We start from the raw sequence: 16110 nt of genomic DNA, 5'->3' as shown, positions 1-16110 counted from the left end.
CTCCTCAGTCTTCACGAGTGAATCGGGGGGCTTCAGTAACCAAAACTGCAGTGTTTATCCTCATGACACAACACAGGAAGCACCTACATGGTTAACAGAGGACGGAATTAAAATTAGACTTGAGAAACTTAACATTAATAAATCACCGGGACCAGATGGCTTGCATCCGAGGGTACTTAGGGAACTCAGTCAAGTGATTGCCAGACCGTTGTTCCTAATTTTTACAGACAGTCTATTGACTGGAATGGTACCAGCTGATTGGAGAAAAGCCAATGTAGCACCAATATTTAAAAAGGGCCCAAAATACATCCCTGGGAATTACAGACCAGTTAGCCTAACATCAATAGTATGTAAACTCTTGGAGGGGATGATAAGGGACTATATACAAGATTTTAGTAATAAGAATGATATCATTAGCAGTAATCAGCATGGATTCATGAAGAATCGTTCTTGCCAAACCAATCTATTAACCTTCTATGAGGAGGTGAGTTGCCATCTAGATAAAGGAAGGCCCGTAGACGTGGTGTATCTGGATTTTGCAAAAGCATTTGACACAGTTCCCCATAAACGTTTACTGTACAAAATAAAGTGCGTTGGCATGGACCATAGGGTGAGTACATGGATTGAAAACTGGCTACAAGGGCGTGTTCAGAGGGTGGTGATAAATGGGGAGTACTCAGAATGGTCAGGGGTGGGTAGTGGGGTTCCCCAGGGTTCTGTGCTGGGACCAATCCTATTTAATTTGTTCATAAACGACCTGGAGGATGGGATAAACAGTTCAATCTCTGTATTTGCAGACGATACTAAGCTAAGCAGGGCAATAACTTCTCCGCAGGATGTGGAAATCTTGCAAAAAGACCTGAACAAATTAATGGGGTGGGCGACTACATGGCAAATGAGGTTCAATGTAGAAAAATGTAAAATAATGCATTTGGGTGGCAAAAATATGAATGCAATCTATACACTGGGGGGAGAACCTCTGGGGGAATCTAGGATGGAAAAGGACCTGGGGGTCCTAGTAGACGATAGGCTCAGCAATGGCATGCAATGCCAAGCTGCTGCTAATAAAGCAAACAGAATATTGGCATGCATTAAAAGGGGGATCAAATGCAGAGATAAAACGATAATTCTCCCGCTCTACAAGATTCTGGTCCGGCCGCACCTGGAGTATGCTGTCCAATTCTGGGCACCAGTCCTCAGGAGGGACGTACTGGAAATGGAGCGAGTACAAAGAAGGGCAACAAAGCTAATAAAGGGTCTGGAGGATCTTAGTTATGAGGAAAGGTTGCGAGCACTGAACTTATTCTCTCTGGAGAAGAGACGCTTGAGAGGGGATATGATTTCAATTTACAAATACTGTACTGGTGAACCCACAATAGGGATAAAACTTTTTCGCAGAAGAGAGTTTAATAAGACTCGTGGCCACTCATTACAATTAGAAGAAAAGAGGTTTACCCTTAAACTACGTAGAGGGTTCTTTACTGTAAGAGCGGCAAGGATGTGGAATTCCCTTCCACAGGCGGTGGTCTCAGCGGGGAGCATTGATAGCTTCAAGAAACTATTAGATAATCACCTGAATGACCGCAATATACAGGGATATGTAATGTAATACTGACACATAATCACACACATAGGTTGGACTTGATGGACTTGTGTCTTTTTTCAACCTCACCTACTATGTAACTATGTAAAAGATCTCAGGGTGCAAAGATTATTCTCTCAGGTCTAGGCACCGACATAGGAAGTCCGCCTGCCAAATCTCCAGGAACGTGGATGGGCGAAAAAGCTGGAATGTTTCTACCCAGAAAAGTATAACACTCATTTCAGTTAGGGCTGCTAAGGTTCTGATGCCCCCCTAGATGAGTTATGTAGGCCACTGTTGTGCCATTGTCCGACTGGGCAGCCTTGTAGAAGGGAGACCCAATGTTTTAGACACAATCTGTAGTTCTGAAACTAGGGGGGACCAAATCCCTTGGACAGTTGGAGTTGTAACAATGTCTTAGCCTGTAAGGCTCACAACTGATGTTATCATGTTCCAAGTCTTATGAAGGGAAGGCTTTTCCAACTCCAGGCCAGGGCTGGGAGAGCTTTGTTTGGCTGGACAGTACTATTAAGTAATCCAAGGACTGAGTCCGCTTGCTCCACATTCCAGAGGATGTTGGATTGAGGGATCAGGAGTGAAACTGAGCAAAAGGTAACAACCTTAGAGAAGGCCACCATCAAGCCCAAGACCCTCATGCAGAAGCCGTCACTGTGAACTAAGAATTTGAAAACATGACCTTATTTAGATAGAAATAAATAATTGCGCTAATATTAACCAATATCACACTAGGTGCTAAAATGCATAAATGACATATAACATAATGCAAAATTAAACACAAGTGAATGTATATGGTGCATAAATAAACAGATCTTCTGTGCATCAATATAGTGAATAAATAATAATATAAATGAGACAGTCCACTATTATAAAACAGGCAGGGATCCTCTTAATATGAAACCGGAACCTTAAAAAGCAAGCCGATAGTGTAAATAAAAATAAAATAGTCCACTAATTATGAAACAGGAAGGGATCCTCTTATTATGAAACCGGAATCTTGTAAAGCAAGCTTGGATGAATTGACCCCAAATTCAATAGTACCGTTCACCTGCCGGTACTGACTAGTAAAATTCTCTGCTCTCAACGGCCATCCACGGTATAGAAAACAAAATTGGGAAACAAAACCATTGCGCAGGGATTAAACTCAAGTGATTAATATAGTAAGAGTAGTCTCACTCACGTATCCCCATTTATATAGCTCGCATAAGAATAAATGGTCAGCTGCATTCAGCTCCGAGCTGAAACCTCCTCATTCACCTCCAGTGTACACACTGCTGAGAGCGTCACAGGCTCCTCCTCCCGACGCATTGCGTCACCAGACACGTGACTTTTTCAAGGGTGCTCATGTGACAGCCCTGAGCGATACTTATAGTATGTGTACTGGTTGCCATGGTAACCCCGGCAGTTAATGCATCATTATACCATTAAGCGATCTCAAGATTACATGGTATTTTACATTACTAAACAACGTAGCATGTCATTTATTTACATACAAAGATTAATATTGAACACCTTTAATACAATATTTAAAATTCACTTAAGCTGAACATATGAGAACGGGCTGGTTTCCTCAAACTTAATTAATCTTTTGAACATTTAAAAGAGTATAAATACAAACAAGTTTGAGAGTACTCCCTCATCACAATATGATGAGAACTTGATTTGCACCCGGTCATACATCATGGGATAAATCCTCAATGAAACATTCTATTCATTAAAAAATATTAATAAAAATAGAAATCAAAATCAAAATACTGGTATAAAAATAAATAAAAAATATATGTATATTGTAGACAATCAAAATTAAAATGGAAATAAAAATTTATTTAAAATGCATTTTAAGTTTAAAATTATGAAATTTAAGAATCCGCTATGAAGCAGTTAAGATCAAACTCTATGTTTAACCCCATTGGCGTGAGTGCATCCATATTGTATATCCATTTGGATTCTTGTTTGCTTAATTCCCTCATTTTATTGCTACCTCGCCAATGGGGTTTGTATTTATCTATCGCCCAAAATTTTAATAGTGTTGGATTTTTATCATGCCATAATGAAAAATGCAGTGAGACGCTGTGCTTTCGATAGCCTTTGATAAGGTTTTGTATGTATGTGTTCCCTGATGCGCTTCCACATTGGCCTTTTTGTTCTTCCCACATACTGAAATGAGCACGGGCATTGCAATACATACACCACCCCCTCAGTTTTGCATGTCATGAAATCTTTGATCTGATATTCTGTGTTGTTACTGGTTGATTTGAAGTGGATACATTTTTGACCATTTTGTTTCGTATTCATGCATAGCACCGCTTGCAAGGATAAAAAGCATTCCTTTGAATGGGGATACGTGAGTGAGACTACTCTTACTATATTAATCACTTGAGTTTAATCCCTGCGCAATGGTTTCGTTTCCCAATTTTGTTTTCTATACTGTGGATGGGCGTCGAGAGCTGAGAATTTTACTAGTCAGTACCGGCAGGTGAATGGTACTATTGAATTCGAGGTCAATTCATCCAAGCTTGCTTTACAAGGTTCCGGTTTCATAATAAGGAGGATCCCTTCCGGTTTCATAATTAGTGGACTATTTTATTTTTATTTACACTGTTTATTCAATTTATTTATGCACAGGAGGTTTGTTTATTTATGCACTATATACTATCAGCTTGCTTTATAAGGTTCTAGTTTCATATTAAGAGGATCCCTGCCTGTTTTATAATAGTGGACTGTCTCATATTTATATTATTATTTATTCACTATATTGATGCACAGAAGGTCTGTTTATTTATGTACCATATACATTCACTTGTTTTTAATTTTGCATTATGTTATATGTCATTTATGCATTTTAGCACCTAGTGTGATATTAACTGGTTAATATTAGCGCAATTATTTATTTCTATCTATTTATGTATGTTGTGTAGTTCACATATTTATTGCAGCTATATTATTTGGGCATCTTTTAATATATTCTCACATAATTTGTTCTCCACTTCAGCGCTTTAGTAATTTTATCACTATTTTTATGACCTTATTTAGGCAGTCTTTTCCTGCAGGAGGAATATGATAGCTTGGGCTGTGTCCAAGATTACACCAAGCTACTCCAGAGCTAGAAAGAATATATTTTGGAATGTTTATTATCCAGCCAAAGTTTTGAAGGGAGTGAATGGTCCTTTGGACATTAGCAGACAAGGTTCTGGCTGAGGATTCCATCAGCAGGAAGTCACACAGATAACCTGTGGCATGAAAGGCCTGGGTTCATATAAGAGCCAGGAGTGGGACAAGCAGATTTGTGAACACTAGGAGTGCAGAGAAGAGCACGAATGGTAGTGCCACAAACTGGAAGTGCTGGTCTCCTACAGCAAAACACAAAGTGTTGGTGTGACTGGAAAATGGGAATATGGAGATAGGCATCTTAGGTCTATGATACAAGAAATTCCCCCTTGTCTGAGAAAACTGACAGATTTAATTTATTCCATCCAGAATTTTGACACAAAGAAATTGGTTTGGAGATTTTAAGCTCAGAATTGGGCAGGTACCCCATTTAGTTTTGGTATTGTAATTTGGTTTGAATAGAAACCTTAAAACCATTCTTTTCCGTTAAGGGATTGGTACAACCATGCGCTGTGCCTGAAGTTGGTGCAAGTTGGGCAATAAATCCACCTACCTTTGGTCTAAAGCTGGCATATTGGAAGGTAAAAAGAAAGGAGAGGACAGAGAAAGAAATTATTTTTTGTACCCCTTTGAAATTACAGATTGGATTCAGGTCCAGAATGTCTTAGATCTATAGTGTGACCGGCTCTCAATTGAACCAGTTCACACAGCTCCGGGCCGGCTGTGGTCTGCATTTAAAAAGGGTCCTGTGCATCTTTGGTTCTCATTCAGGTGCAAGTTCAGGCAAAAAATTCTGACCTGATTCTCACCTTAATCAGTGAACAGGGACGCACTGTACACCATGCCGTGAACCGCGGCCGCAGCATATGTGAACCCAGCCTTACTGTTGACTAGCTCACTACCTCTGCTTGAAGTTTATTCCGAGCATCAACTACCCTTTCAATAAAATACTTTCTAAAATTAATTTTGAACTTTCCTCCAGTTGTTTTGAGGTCATGTCCCCTTCCCCATGTCACATCTCAAATGTTCATTTTTTTTTACATTCTCATTCTGGCTAGTTTCTGGGACCCTACAGTACAAGCCGATTGCACATTTTTGAAACAGGGAGACATTCTCTCCTGTGATCATTGAGGCAAGGGTCTAAAGGTTGGCTTGTCCCAAAAACTAGTCAGGATAGGAACATCAACAAATATGGGATTATTTGAGCCAGGCATATTTTTTGTCTAGAATTCCTCCTGTGCCTAAAGTCTTACCTTCTAGCTGTTTAGCTGCACTGTGAGATCTATGGCCATGCTGGCCAACAGCTATTCTTCGTAGATTTGGGGTAAGACTGGTGATGTCACTACTGTGCTGATCACTTCTCCTTGCTTGGAGGCTTGGACATTAAGAGGCAAGGCCTGCCCCTACCAAGATGGCTGCCACCACAAAGACAAGGCATGATAATTTCGTAATGGGTAAAAGATCAGCTGCTTGGGGACCACAGGCAATACTGTGAATATCACTTTGCCCTCTGCATGCTAAGAAAAAGTAAATTTTCTTCTTAAGCTGGCCATAGATTATTTTTTTTCATTCAGCCAGCAGGCTGAATAAAATAAATAAATAAAACCCATAACAAACAGATTTCCCATCCACACACACATCAGCGGCTGCAGCCACTGAGCAACAACATTTCCACCCTACAGAAGTCAAAATCAACTTCTGTTGAACAGAAATGGCTACACATGGATTAAATTTCAGCTGGTCCCCGCTAAACCATCCAAATTGTGATCCATCTATGGCCAGTTTAAAGGCCAAGGTGACCTTCTGAACCATGTTACACCCAAACTTAGGGTGTAACATGCTCCAGCACCTGCCCTCACAACCCCTTCTCCTTCCCAATAGCTGCAGGCAGCTTGTAGTTCTCAGTAAACTGCAAGAGTGCTGGTGACCGTTCTTGTAGTTCATTGGACAACTCCTACAGCAAGCAGGCTACTTGTTATCTATAAGACATACCCCTAGGCACCTTCATCAACTTACCCTTCGTGAAAAGGTTTGGCAGACCCCCCATGTTTAAGACAATTTTTTCCACAAGCATTTTATACTACTTTCAGACTATAGTTACATAAACAACTCAATAATTTGTATAGACAAGCGTTTCCTTCTTTATTAGTACCTGAGAACACTTTGTGGACCCATTCACTTTAACCAAGAGATTGGGTGATAAAAAGATTTGTGAGGGAAAGTTTTGAGCCCAGATTCGAAGGCCCATGTCAACATTTTACTGATCACCTCTACATCGGTAAAAGTGGAACCCAAATGGATGTGCGGCGTGCGCCTACATTGCCTCTAGGAACACCTTGGGTGAAGATCTGGCAAGGTAATGGTAAGAATAATTCCCCCAACCTGTTATCCAACAATCTCAGTCTTGGTTTTGACACCAAAGGTTGGGATATTCTGGGTGAAAAAGGGGAATTTGCATAACCAATAAAGCAGAGCTACTTTTAGTACTCTACAAAATATTGACTGCACTTAGGCCTAATGTTCATGAGTACCATCAGCGCTATAAAATTGTGATAAAAACATTTTTAAAATGTAAACTTTTGAAAAGGTAAATGTTCATATATAAAAACAATATAACAGAAAGGAATCTGAACCAAAGGTCAGCTTTTGGTGCTGGATCATAATAATAATTTTCATGAACGGCTGAGCTATAAGAACACTGTAGTAAACATACTTTGATACTTACAAGTCTTATTTAGTATGGAAGCAAAGTCAATGGTGTAGGAATTCCAAACTCTTTGAAAAATTCCTGGTTCATAGCCCCACACGGTGACATTCAGTGAACGAGCCCCTGGCTCCGAAGCCAGACCAGTGAATATTACAGGTTGAGTGGTAAAATTATAGGAGAGCCAACACTGCCCTTCATCAGTTGAGAACCTGTAAGAGGAAATGCACATATATGTATGACAACTCCATAAATATCAGAAATACTTGTAAAACGCTGCTATACAAAAATGTAAAAAGTTGCATGCTGATGATTTTGTCTATGCACTGTGGTAACGCAGAAGCAGTACATTGTTTTCCTATATAACATTACAAATATGAAGTCCCCCATTAAAGAAATTAATACAAATCTTAGAATATAGCAGGAACATAAAACGGTCTTCATTTAAACATGAGTTTCCTCTGCCTACCTATAGTGAATGAGTTGTAACAAAAAGTACACATATTCATTATTCAAACCTGCCTAATGTAACTCTCCTTTTTAAAGTATGATAATAAAGTAGCTTCAAAAGTGTTCAGCAACATGTATCAAGCGAATTATTGGGAAGAAGAAAAAAAAAAAAAAGGGAGAAGGAGGATACACACGAGGCTGCCTCGCAATTTCTAAGTGTATGCAACAGATTTGTATGCATCTGTGGCCTCAATTCACTAAGACTAAAATACCTCACTAAAAATTGTGGCAAAATAGCACATGTGGCATTTTCCAAAAACTTAATCAATTCAATGGAAAAAATGCTATGAAAACATCACATGCACCATTTCGAAACGATGCAGTATTTAGGTATAGAAATAGGACATGTTCTTAGACTTTTAGCTGTTAAGGAGCGGCACATGCCAGCCTACTTAATAACCAGTGAGTCATTGCTGCTGTCAGCTGGGGATTCCCATCAGTTTACAAAAACACACCACACGAAGGGTCCCCCCAAAATCCTTATCAAACCCTTATCTGGGCATGCAGCCTCCCCTTCCTGAACTATACCAGGACACATGCCCTTAACGTGGGTGGGTGGGGGGAGTTAGTTTGCACAAAGCACCTTGTAATCATGTGGATGTTCCCCCACAACACTGGTCTGGTGGTAGTAGGGGACTTCATGCAAAGTGCTTATCACAATCTGGAAGCCCCCCCCAATAAATCTCATTTATAAATGAATAATTTATCCACACCAACCCCCCCCCCCCCAAGCTCCTCCATGCACATTTATGTCCCCCTCAGAGCCCCCTCATGCATATATTTGTGTCTCTGAGCCAAGGCACATGTCCTCATCAGAGCCCCCCCATGTAAATGTGTAGCCCCCTCACACACATACATTTATGTCCCCCTCAAAAATCCCTATCTGCCCCTGAAATAGCTAGCAAGCAATCACCAGCTTCAGTGCATATCTGCTGCACCTCCCAGCTCTGGTTCTGCTGTTACAGTTACAAGTACTTCATTGGTTGCTAGGTGGTCCTACCAACCAATAGCACAGTATGGTGCCGGAGGGGGCACGCTTTGTCAGGTTGCAGGACTTGCTCTGTACAGTGCGAGGGGGAGTGGAGTATGCAGCAAAAAGTCTGCAACCCAATAAAGTTTGAGAGAGACCGGTCCCTGCAGCGAGTGTGAGGACTCAAGCTGTGAGCCGGAAAAGACTTCCCAGCGGGACCGATTTGGCCCATGGGCCGTAGTTTGGAGACCCCTGGCTTAAGCAATAAACTGACAAATCCACTGTGAAATGGTTGACTTCATAACCACCTGACCCTTCTTAGGACCTTCAGGAATGATAAACAATGAATCCAGATGATTGCAGCAGACAATTTCAAATACATTTTGACAGTTAGAAAAACCACTAATGTGTGAAGGGCTTTGTCCCCCGGTGACTTAGACCTGGGGAGGAAAAAAAAAAAAAAAACCCACACGACCAAAAACGCCCTGATTAAGAAAAACATTTGTAACAGCCTTTGGCAAGAACGACCCTATCGTGTAGTAGAGTATCAAAAAAACAGTTCTTTGCAAGAAAGAAAACACCCATTTTGACACTCTTCTTGACAAAAAACAAGAACACAACTAAATTCCTCTGAGGATAAAAAGGTGACCCAACTGGAGGTACCATGTGTGTGGCACTGAACTGAAATGCGTACTAAAGAAAGAAGAAATGGGGTTATGAAAAAAGTCAAAGCCGAAAACTGCCCCTTGATTGTACCCATGACCAGCATCAGATCTACTCCAAACTGGAAGAAGAAAGCCAAACTCTGGCCCACAACATATTTGCAAGAATGCAGCTTCCTAGCCTCGCACCATGCCAGATAAGTTTTCCAGGTCCTATGGTAAACCTTCCTTAAAGTAGCATTCCTATCCCTCAAGAGTGTGGGAATGACACTCCACTATCCTTCAAGAATTCGGGTTTAAAAGCCAAGCCTTTAAAGCCAGGAACCGTAAGGAAAGATGGACGATTGGACCTTGGGCCTGAAGGTCCAGTGAACCAGAATAGGCCAGGTACACCCTCTGACAAGTTAACCATGTTTGCAATCTATGTTTTCCTGGGCCAAGGCGGTGCTACTAGAACCATTGGTATACTTTCCAACCAAATTCTGCATAACAGGAATGGAATAAGCTGTATAGGAGAAAAGACAAAAAACAGAAAGAACTGGTACCCCAGCATCCCCAAGGCATCTACTGCAATACCTTAGAATCCCTGGTCCTGGAGGCAAATTTGTCCAGCTTTACATTTAACCTGGAAAAGTCATATCCACATTGGGCACGGCCCTCGTCAGAGTGCTCTGAACACTTCTGGATGGAGGGATCATTCACCTGGAGACAATTGCCAATGCCTGAGGCAATCTCCCTGACAATTCTCTATCCCTGGAATAAGAATTACAGATAGAGTGGGGACATGGAGCTCTGCTCAGGACAGAAACGTCTATCTGATAAGCATGGCTCCTGGTACCTCCCTAATGATTACCATATGCCACAGGATTTTCCCCCCTTGATCTGACCATTGCAGGAGAACCAGGCGGACTGTCCAACGTTTCAACATGGTAATGGGTAAAGTCTTTTCCAATGGGGATCAAGTTCCCTGCACTGACAAGTGACCCCGGTTTTGTCCCCATCCTAAACACCAGGTGTACATCGTTGGTCTCATTGGAGCCATCCACCACTCTAGAAATCTTGAGTGCTGGGACTTGGAGACATTAGAGAAGCCAAGTACGGAGATCCCCTGTCCCGCCTACACATGACATTCTGTTGGAGAGGCCTGCGGCAGAATCCGACAAAAGGAACTTTCCCCAAACACTTTCCCCAATACAATCATGCAGAGATGCATCGAGGGATAACTCAGAGTTCTGAGGGAAGAAAGCTAATCTCTCAGAGCCTCCTAGAGGAAGAACTGGCTTTGCCTGGACTATATACTGCAAGAATTCCAGATACTCCAACTTTGGAATTAACCGGATTACTGGTGTGGGAACCAGTACAGAGGAAAATTGAGAGCCCATCCAACCTATGCAGGGTGCAAACTATGAGAGATAAAATTGTGCTCCAGCTGATGAAGGGATTCATTCCGATCAGCAAATCGTCCATGTAACACAAAATGGGCACCCCCTGGACTCTCAAAAGGCCTAGAAAATGGGACTAGGACCTATATAAATAATCACAGAACCGTGGACAGATCAAAATGGCAGGCATCCTTTACGTCCACCAATTCCCCTGGCTGGAGCAAAACGATTCAAAACTTTCGTACTTTGAGAAATTTGTTGAGACTCTGAGATCACATACACACTATACAACAACTTTTGTTGACTGATTTCCTTTAGATTTACCAAAACCATGTAGTGCAAGAATTGCATACAAATTGAAACGCTTAGACCCCTTTCACACTGGGGCGCTTTTCAGGCGCTTTTGGGTTAAAAATAGAGCCTGAAAAATGCCTCCCCTGCAGTCCCAGCGTAAAAGCCAGAGTGTTTTCACACTGAGGCGCTGCACTGGCAGGACATTCGAAAAAGTCCTGCAAGCAGTATCTTTGGGGCAGTGGAGGAGCAGTGAATACACCGCTCCTGCTCATTGAAATGAATGGGCACCGCTGCTGAATCGCCTGCAAAGTGCTTCAGCAGCGGCGCTACATGGGCGATTTTATTCCTTTACCGCTATCAGCAGAATAGCACCGCTAAAACGATGGCAAAGTGCCGCTAAAACTAGCAGCGTTTTACAGTCAATGCCCACCCGCTCCAGTGTGAAAGCAGCCTTAAGGTCTGACCTCATATTATATGGTTTTGCTAAATCTGAAGGAAAAAATCTACAGAAAATTGTATAGTGTGTATCCAGCTTTAAAAATCCCAAAAATTGGATGATCATCTACATTTGGCTTGGAGTTGTAAACAGGTATGAATAAAAAAGGGGCACTTAACCCTAAAATTCCGCTGTATACCATTCAAAATTCTGTGGTACCAGTTCATAAAAAGGATATTGGGGAAATAGAGAAAGTTCAAAAAAGAGCAACCAAACTGATAGATGCATGAAGGAGCTCAGCTATGAGGAACGATTAGAGGAACTGAAATTACCGTATTTATCGGCGTATAACACGCGCCGGCGTATAACGCGCACCCCAATTTAGGAGGGAAGTTGAAGGGAAAAAAACTTACATTTAAATGCCCATCAGTGCAGCCATGTCAGTGCAGCCTTGCCCCAGTGCAGCCTTGCCCCAGTGCAGCCGTCGATCCCCTGTCCCTGCCATATTGGGCTTCAAAATCGCCGACCGCGATTTGAAAATGGCGCCGCCAGCGCCGAAATACACAGAGCCGGTCCTCGGCTCTTTCCGGCGGCTCTCGTTCATTTTCGGCTCCACTCGTAGTCCCGAGCGGAGCTATCCGAACCTAGCCGAGTAGGTTCGGATAGCTCCGCTCGGGACTACGAGTGGAGCCGAAAATGAACGAGAGCCGCCGGAAAGAGCCGAGGACCGGCTCTGTGTATTTCGGCGCCGGCGGCGCCATTTTCAAATCGCGGTCGGCAATTTTGAAGTTTTGACACCACGGGTTCGCAGGGGATCGGCGGATAACACGCACCTGCGACTTTCCCCTGATTTTAAGGGGAAAAAAGTGCGTGTTATACGCCGATAAATACGGTATACTCTCTGGAGAAGAGGAGATTAAGGGGAGATATGATCAACATGTACAAACACATAAGTGGTCCAAACTGTGAAGGGGGCACTATGTCTGGAGGAAAAGAGATTTCATCTCCAAATATGGAAAGGCTTCTTCACAGTAAGAGCTGTGAAAATGTGGAATAGACTCCCTCAAGAGTTGGTTCTGGCCACCTCAGAAGATTGTTTTAAGAAAGGCCTGGATACTAAAATTTATAGGTAAAGTTGATCCAGGGAAAATCCGATTGCCTCATGGGAGGATCAGGAAGGAATTTTTTCCCTGCTAGAGCAATTTGGATCATGCTTTATGGGGGATTTTTTGCCTTCCTCTGGATCAACTGTGGATATAGATATATGGATATAGATATATAGCGATGGAGATATAGATACACACAGTATCTCACAAAAGTGAGTACACCCCTCACATTTTTGTAAATATTTTCTATATCTTTTTTATGTGACAAAACTGAAAAAGAACAACACTTTGCTACAATGTAAAAGTAGTGAGTGTACAGCTTGTATAACAGTGTAAAGTTGATGTCCCCTCACAATAACTCAAAACACAGCCTTTAATTACTAAACCACTGGCAAAAGTGAGTACACCCCTAAGTGAAAATGTCCAAATTGGGCCCAATTAGCCAAGGTCTCAGGTGTGAATGGGGAGCAGGTGTGTTAAATTTAGTGTTATCGTGTTCACTCACTCATACTGGTCACTAAAAGTTCAACATGACACCTCATGGCAAAAGAACTCTGAGGATCTGAAAAAAAGAATTGTTGCTCTACATAAAGATGGACTAGGCTATAAGAAGATTGCCCTGAAACTGAGCTGCAGCATGGTGGCCAAGTCCATACAGCGGCTTAACAGGACAGGTTCCACTCAGAACAGGCCTCGCCATGGTCGACCAAAAGAAGTTGAGTGCACGTGCTCAGCGTCATATCCAGAGGTTGTCTTTGGGCAATAGACGTACGAGTGCTGCCAGCATTGCTGCAGAGGTTGAAGGGGTGTTGGGGTCAGCCTGTCAGTGCTCAGACCATACGCCGCACACTGCATCAAATTGGTTTGCATGGCTGTCGTCCCAGAGGGAAGCCTCTTCTAAAAATGATGCACAAGAAAGCCTGCAAACAGTTTGCTGAAGACAAGCAGACTAAGGACATGGATTACTGGAGCCATGTCCTGTGGTCTGATGAGACCAAGATAAACGTATTTGGTTCAGATGATGTCAAGCGTGTGTGGCGGCAACCAGGTGAGGAGTACAAAAGACAAGTGCGTCTTACCTACAATCAAGCATGGTGGTGGAAGTGTCATGGTCTGGGGCTGCATGAGTGCGGCCGGCACTGGGGAGCTACAGTTCATTGAAGGAACCATGAATGCCAACACGTACTGTGACATACTGAAGCAGAGCATAATCCCCTCTCTTCAGAGAGTGGGTCGCAGGGCAGTATTCCAACATGATAATGACCCAAAACACACCTCCAAGACGACCATTGCCTTGCTAAAGAAGCTGAGGGTAAAGGAGATGGACTGGTCAAGCATGTCTCCAGACCTAAACCCTATTGAGCATCTGTGGGGCATCCTCAAATGGAAGGTGGAGGAGTGCAAGGTCTCTAACATCCACCAGCTCCGTAATATTGTCATGGAGAAGTCGTCGGAAGAGGACTCCAGTGGCAACCTGTGAAGCTCTGGTGAGCTCCATGCCCAAGAGGGTTAAAGCAGTGCTGGAAAATAATGCTGGCCACACAAAATATTGACACTTAGGGGTGTACTCACTTTTGTTGCCAGTGGTTTAGACATTAATGGCTGTGTGTTGAGTTATTTTGAAAGGGCAGCAAATTTACACTGTTATACAAGCTGTACACTCACTACTTTACATTGTAGCAAAGTGTCACTTCTTCAGTGTTGTCACATAATAAAATATTTACAAAAATGTGAAGGTGTGTACTCACTTTTGTGAGAAAAGATCTCTCGCTCTCTCCCTCTCTCTCTTTCAGAGAATATGAATGATAGCACAAAAACTTCTTACCCTTTAAATCCTAATGACAACAGAAACTACCCAGATGACCCTGATCAAAAGTTTACATACCTCAGTTCTTAATACCATGCATGTATTGCCCCCTTTAACATCAATGACAGCTTGAAGTCTTTTGTGGTATTTGTGGATGAGGCTCTTTATCTTCTCAGATGGTAAAGCTGCCCATTTGAAATCTCCCCAGAGTGGCTCAATGATATTGAGGTTAGGTGAATGAGATGGCCACTCCAGAACCTTCACTTCATTGTGCTGTATCCAACGACAGGTTGACTTGACCTTGTGTTTTGGATCATGGTCATGTTGGCCTGTCCAAGTACGTCCCATGTGCAGCTTCCTGGCTGATGAATGCAAATGTTACTGCAGTATTTTTTGATAACATACTGCATTCACCTTGCCATCAATTTTGACCAAATTTCTTGTGCCTTTGTAGCTCACACATCCCCAAAACATCAGCGATCCACCTGTGTTTCACAGTAGGAATGGTGTACCTTTCATCATAGGCCTTGTTGACTCCTCTCTAAATGTAGCATTTATGGCCAAAAAGCTAAATTTTGGTCTTATCACTCCAAATTACTTTGTGCCAGAAAGTTTGAGGCTTGTCTGTGCTGTCTGGCATATTGTAAGCTGGATACTTTATGGCATTTGCGTAGTAATGGGCTGCTTTCGGCGACTCGACCATGCAGCCCATCTTTATTCAAGTGCCTCATTGTGTATCTTGAAACGGCCACACCACGTTTTCAGAGAGTCCTGTATTTCATCTGAAGTTATTTGTGGGTTTTTCTTTGCATTCCGAACAGTTTTCCTGGCAGTTGTGGCTGAAATTTTAGTTGGTCTACCTGGTTTCAACAGAACCCCTCATTTTCCACTTCTTGGCGTTTGAACACTGCTGATTGGCATTCTCAATTTCTTGGATATCTTTTTATATCTCTTTCCTGTTTTATACAGTTCAGCTAACTTTTCCCGCAGATCCTTTAACAATTCTTTTGTCAGTGCAGCACTGGATGAAAGATGCAAGGATCTGTCAGGAGTCCAGATACTCAATGACCTTTTATACACACACTAAATTACAAGCAAATAGATCACAGGTGAGGATGGTTACCTTTCATAGCCATTCAAACCCCTTTGTGTCAACTTGTGTGCATGTTATCAGGCCAAAATCACCAGGGTATGTAAACATATGAGTCTCTCTCGTGTGTATATATATATATATATATATATATATATATATATATATATAAAAACATACATACACACATTATATATACACACACACACACACACACACACACACACCCCCTTAAATTAATACCCTTTGCAAAAACACTCCAAATCTGTCAGATTACAAGGGCATCTCCTGGTCTGGGCTCTGGCTGGGCAATTCCAAATCTTTTTAATCTTCCTCCGGATGAAGCCATTCCTTTGTTGATTTGGATGTATGCTTTGTGTCATTAACATGCTGAAAGATGAAGTTCCTCTTCGTGTTTTCCCAATTCCCTCTGCCTTGACT

At 42.2% G+C, this 16110-nt stretch overlaps 1 protein-coding gene across 1 annotated transcript in view; it reads right to left on the bottom strand.

The window, feature by feature from the left end:
* Positions 1-16110, bottom strand: part of SORT1 (sortilin 1) — a 243094-nt gene that overhangs the window by 57610 nt on the left and 169374 nt on the right. Inside the window, exon 14 of the mRNA XM_073615905.1 lies at positions 7434-7624. Within this exon, the coding sequence (XP_073472006.1) occupies positions 7434-7624 (191 nt within the window). The remainder of the gene's footprint in view (positions 1-7433; positions 7625-16110) is intronic.

The sequence above is a fragment of the Aquarana catesbeiana genome, linkage group LG02 (assembly GCF_042186555.1).
Source record: "Aquarana catesbeiana isolate 2022-GZ linkage group LG02, ASM4218655v1, whole genome shotgun sequence".
Lineage (NCBI taxonomy): Eukaryota > Metazoa > Chordata > Amphibia > Anura > Ranidae > Aquarana > Aquarana catesbeiana.
This window is presented reverse-complemented; position numbering and strand designations above follow the sequence as displayed.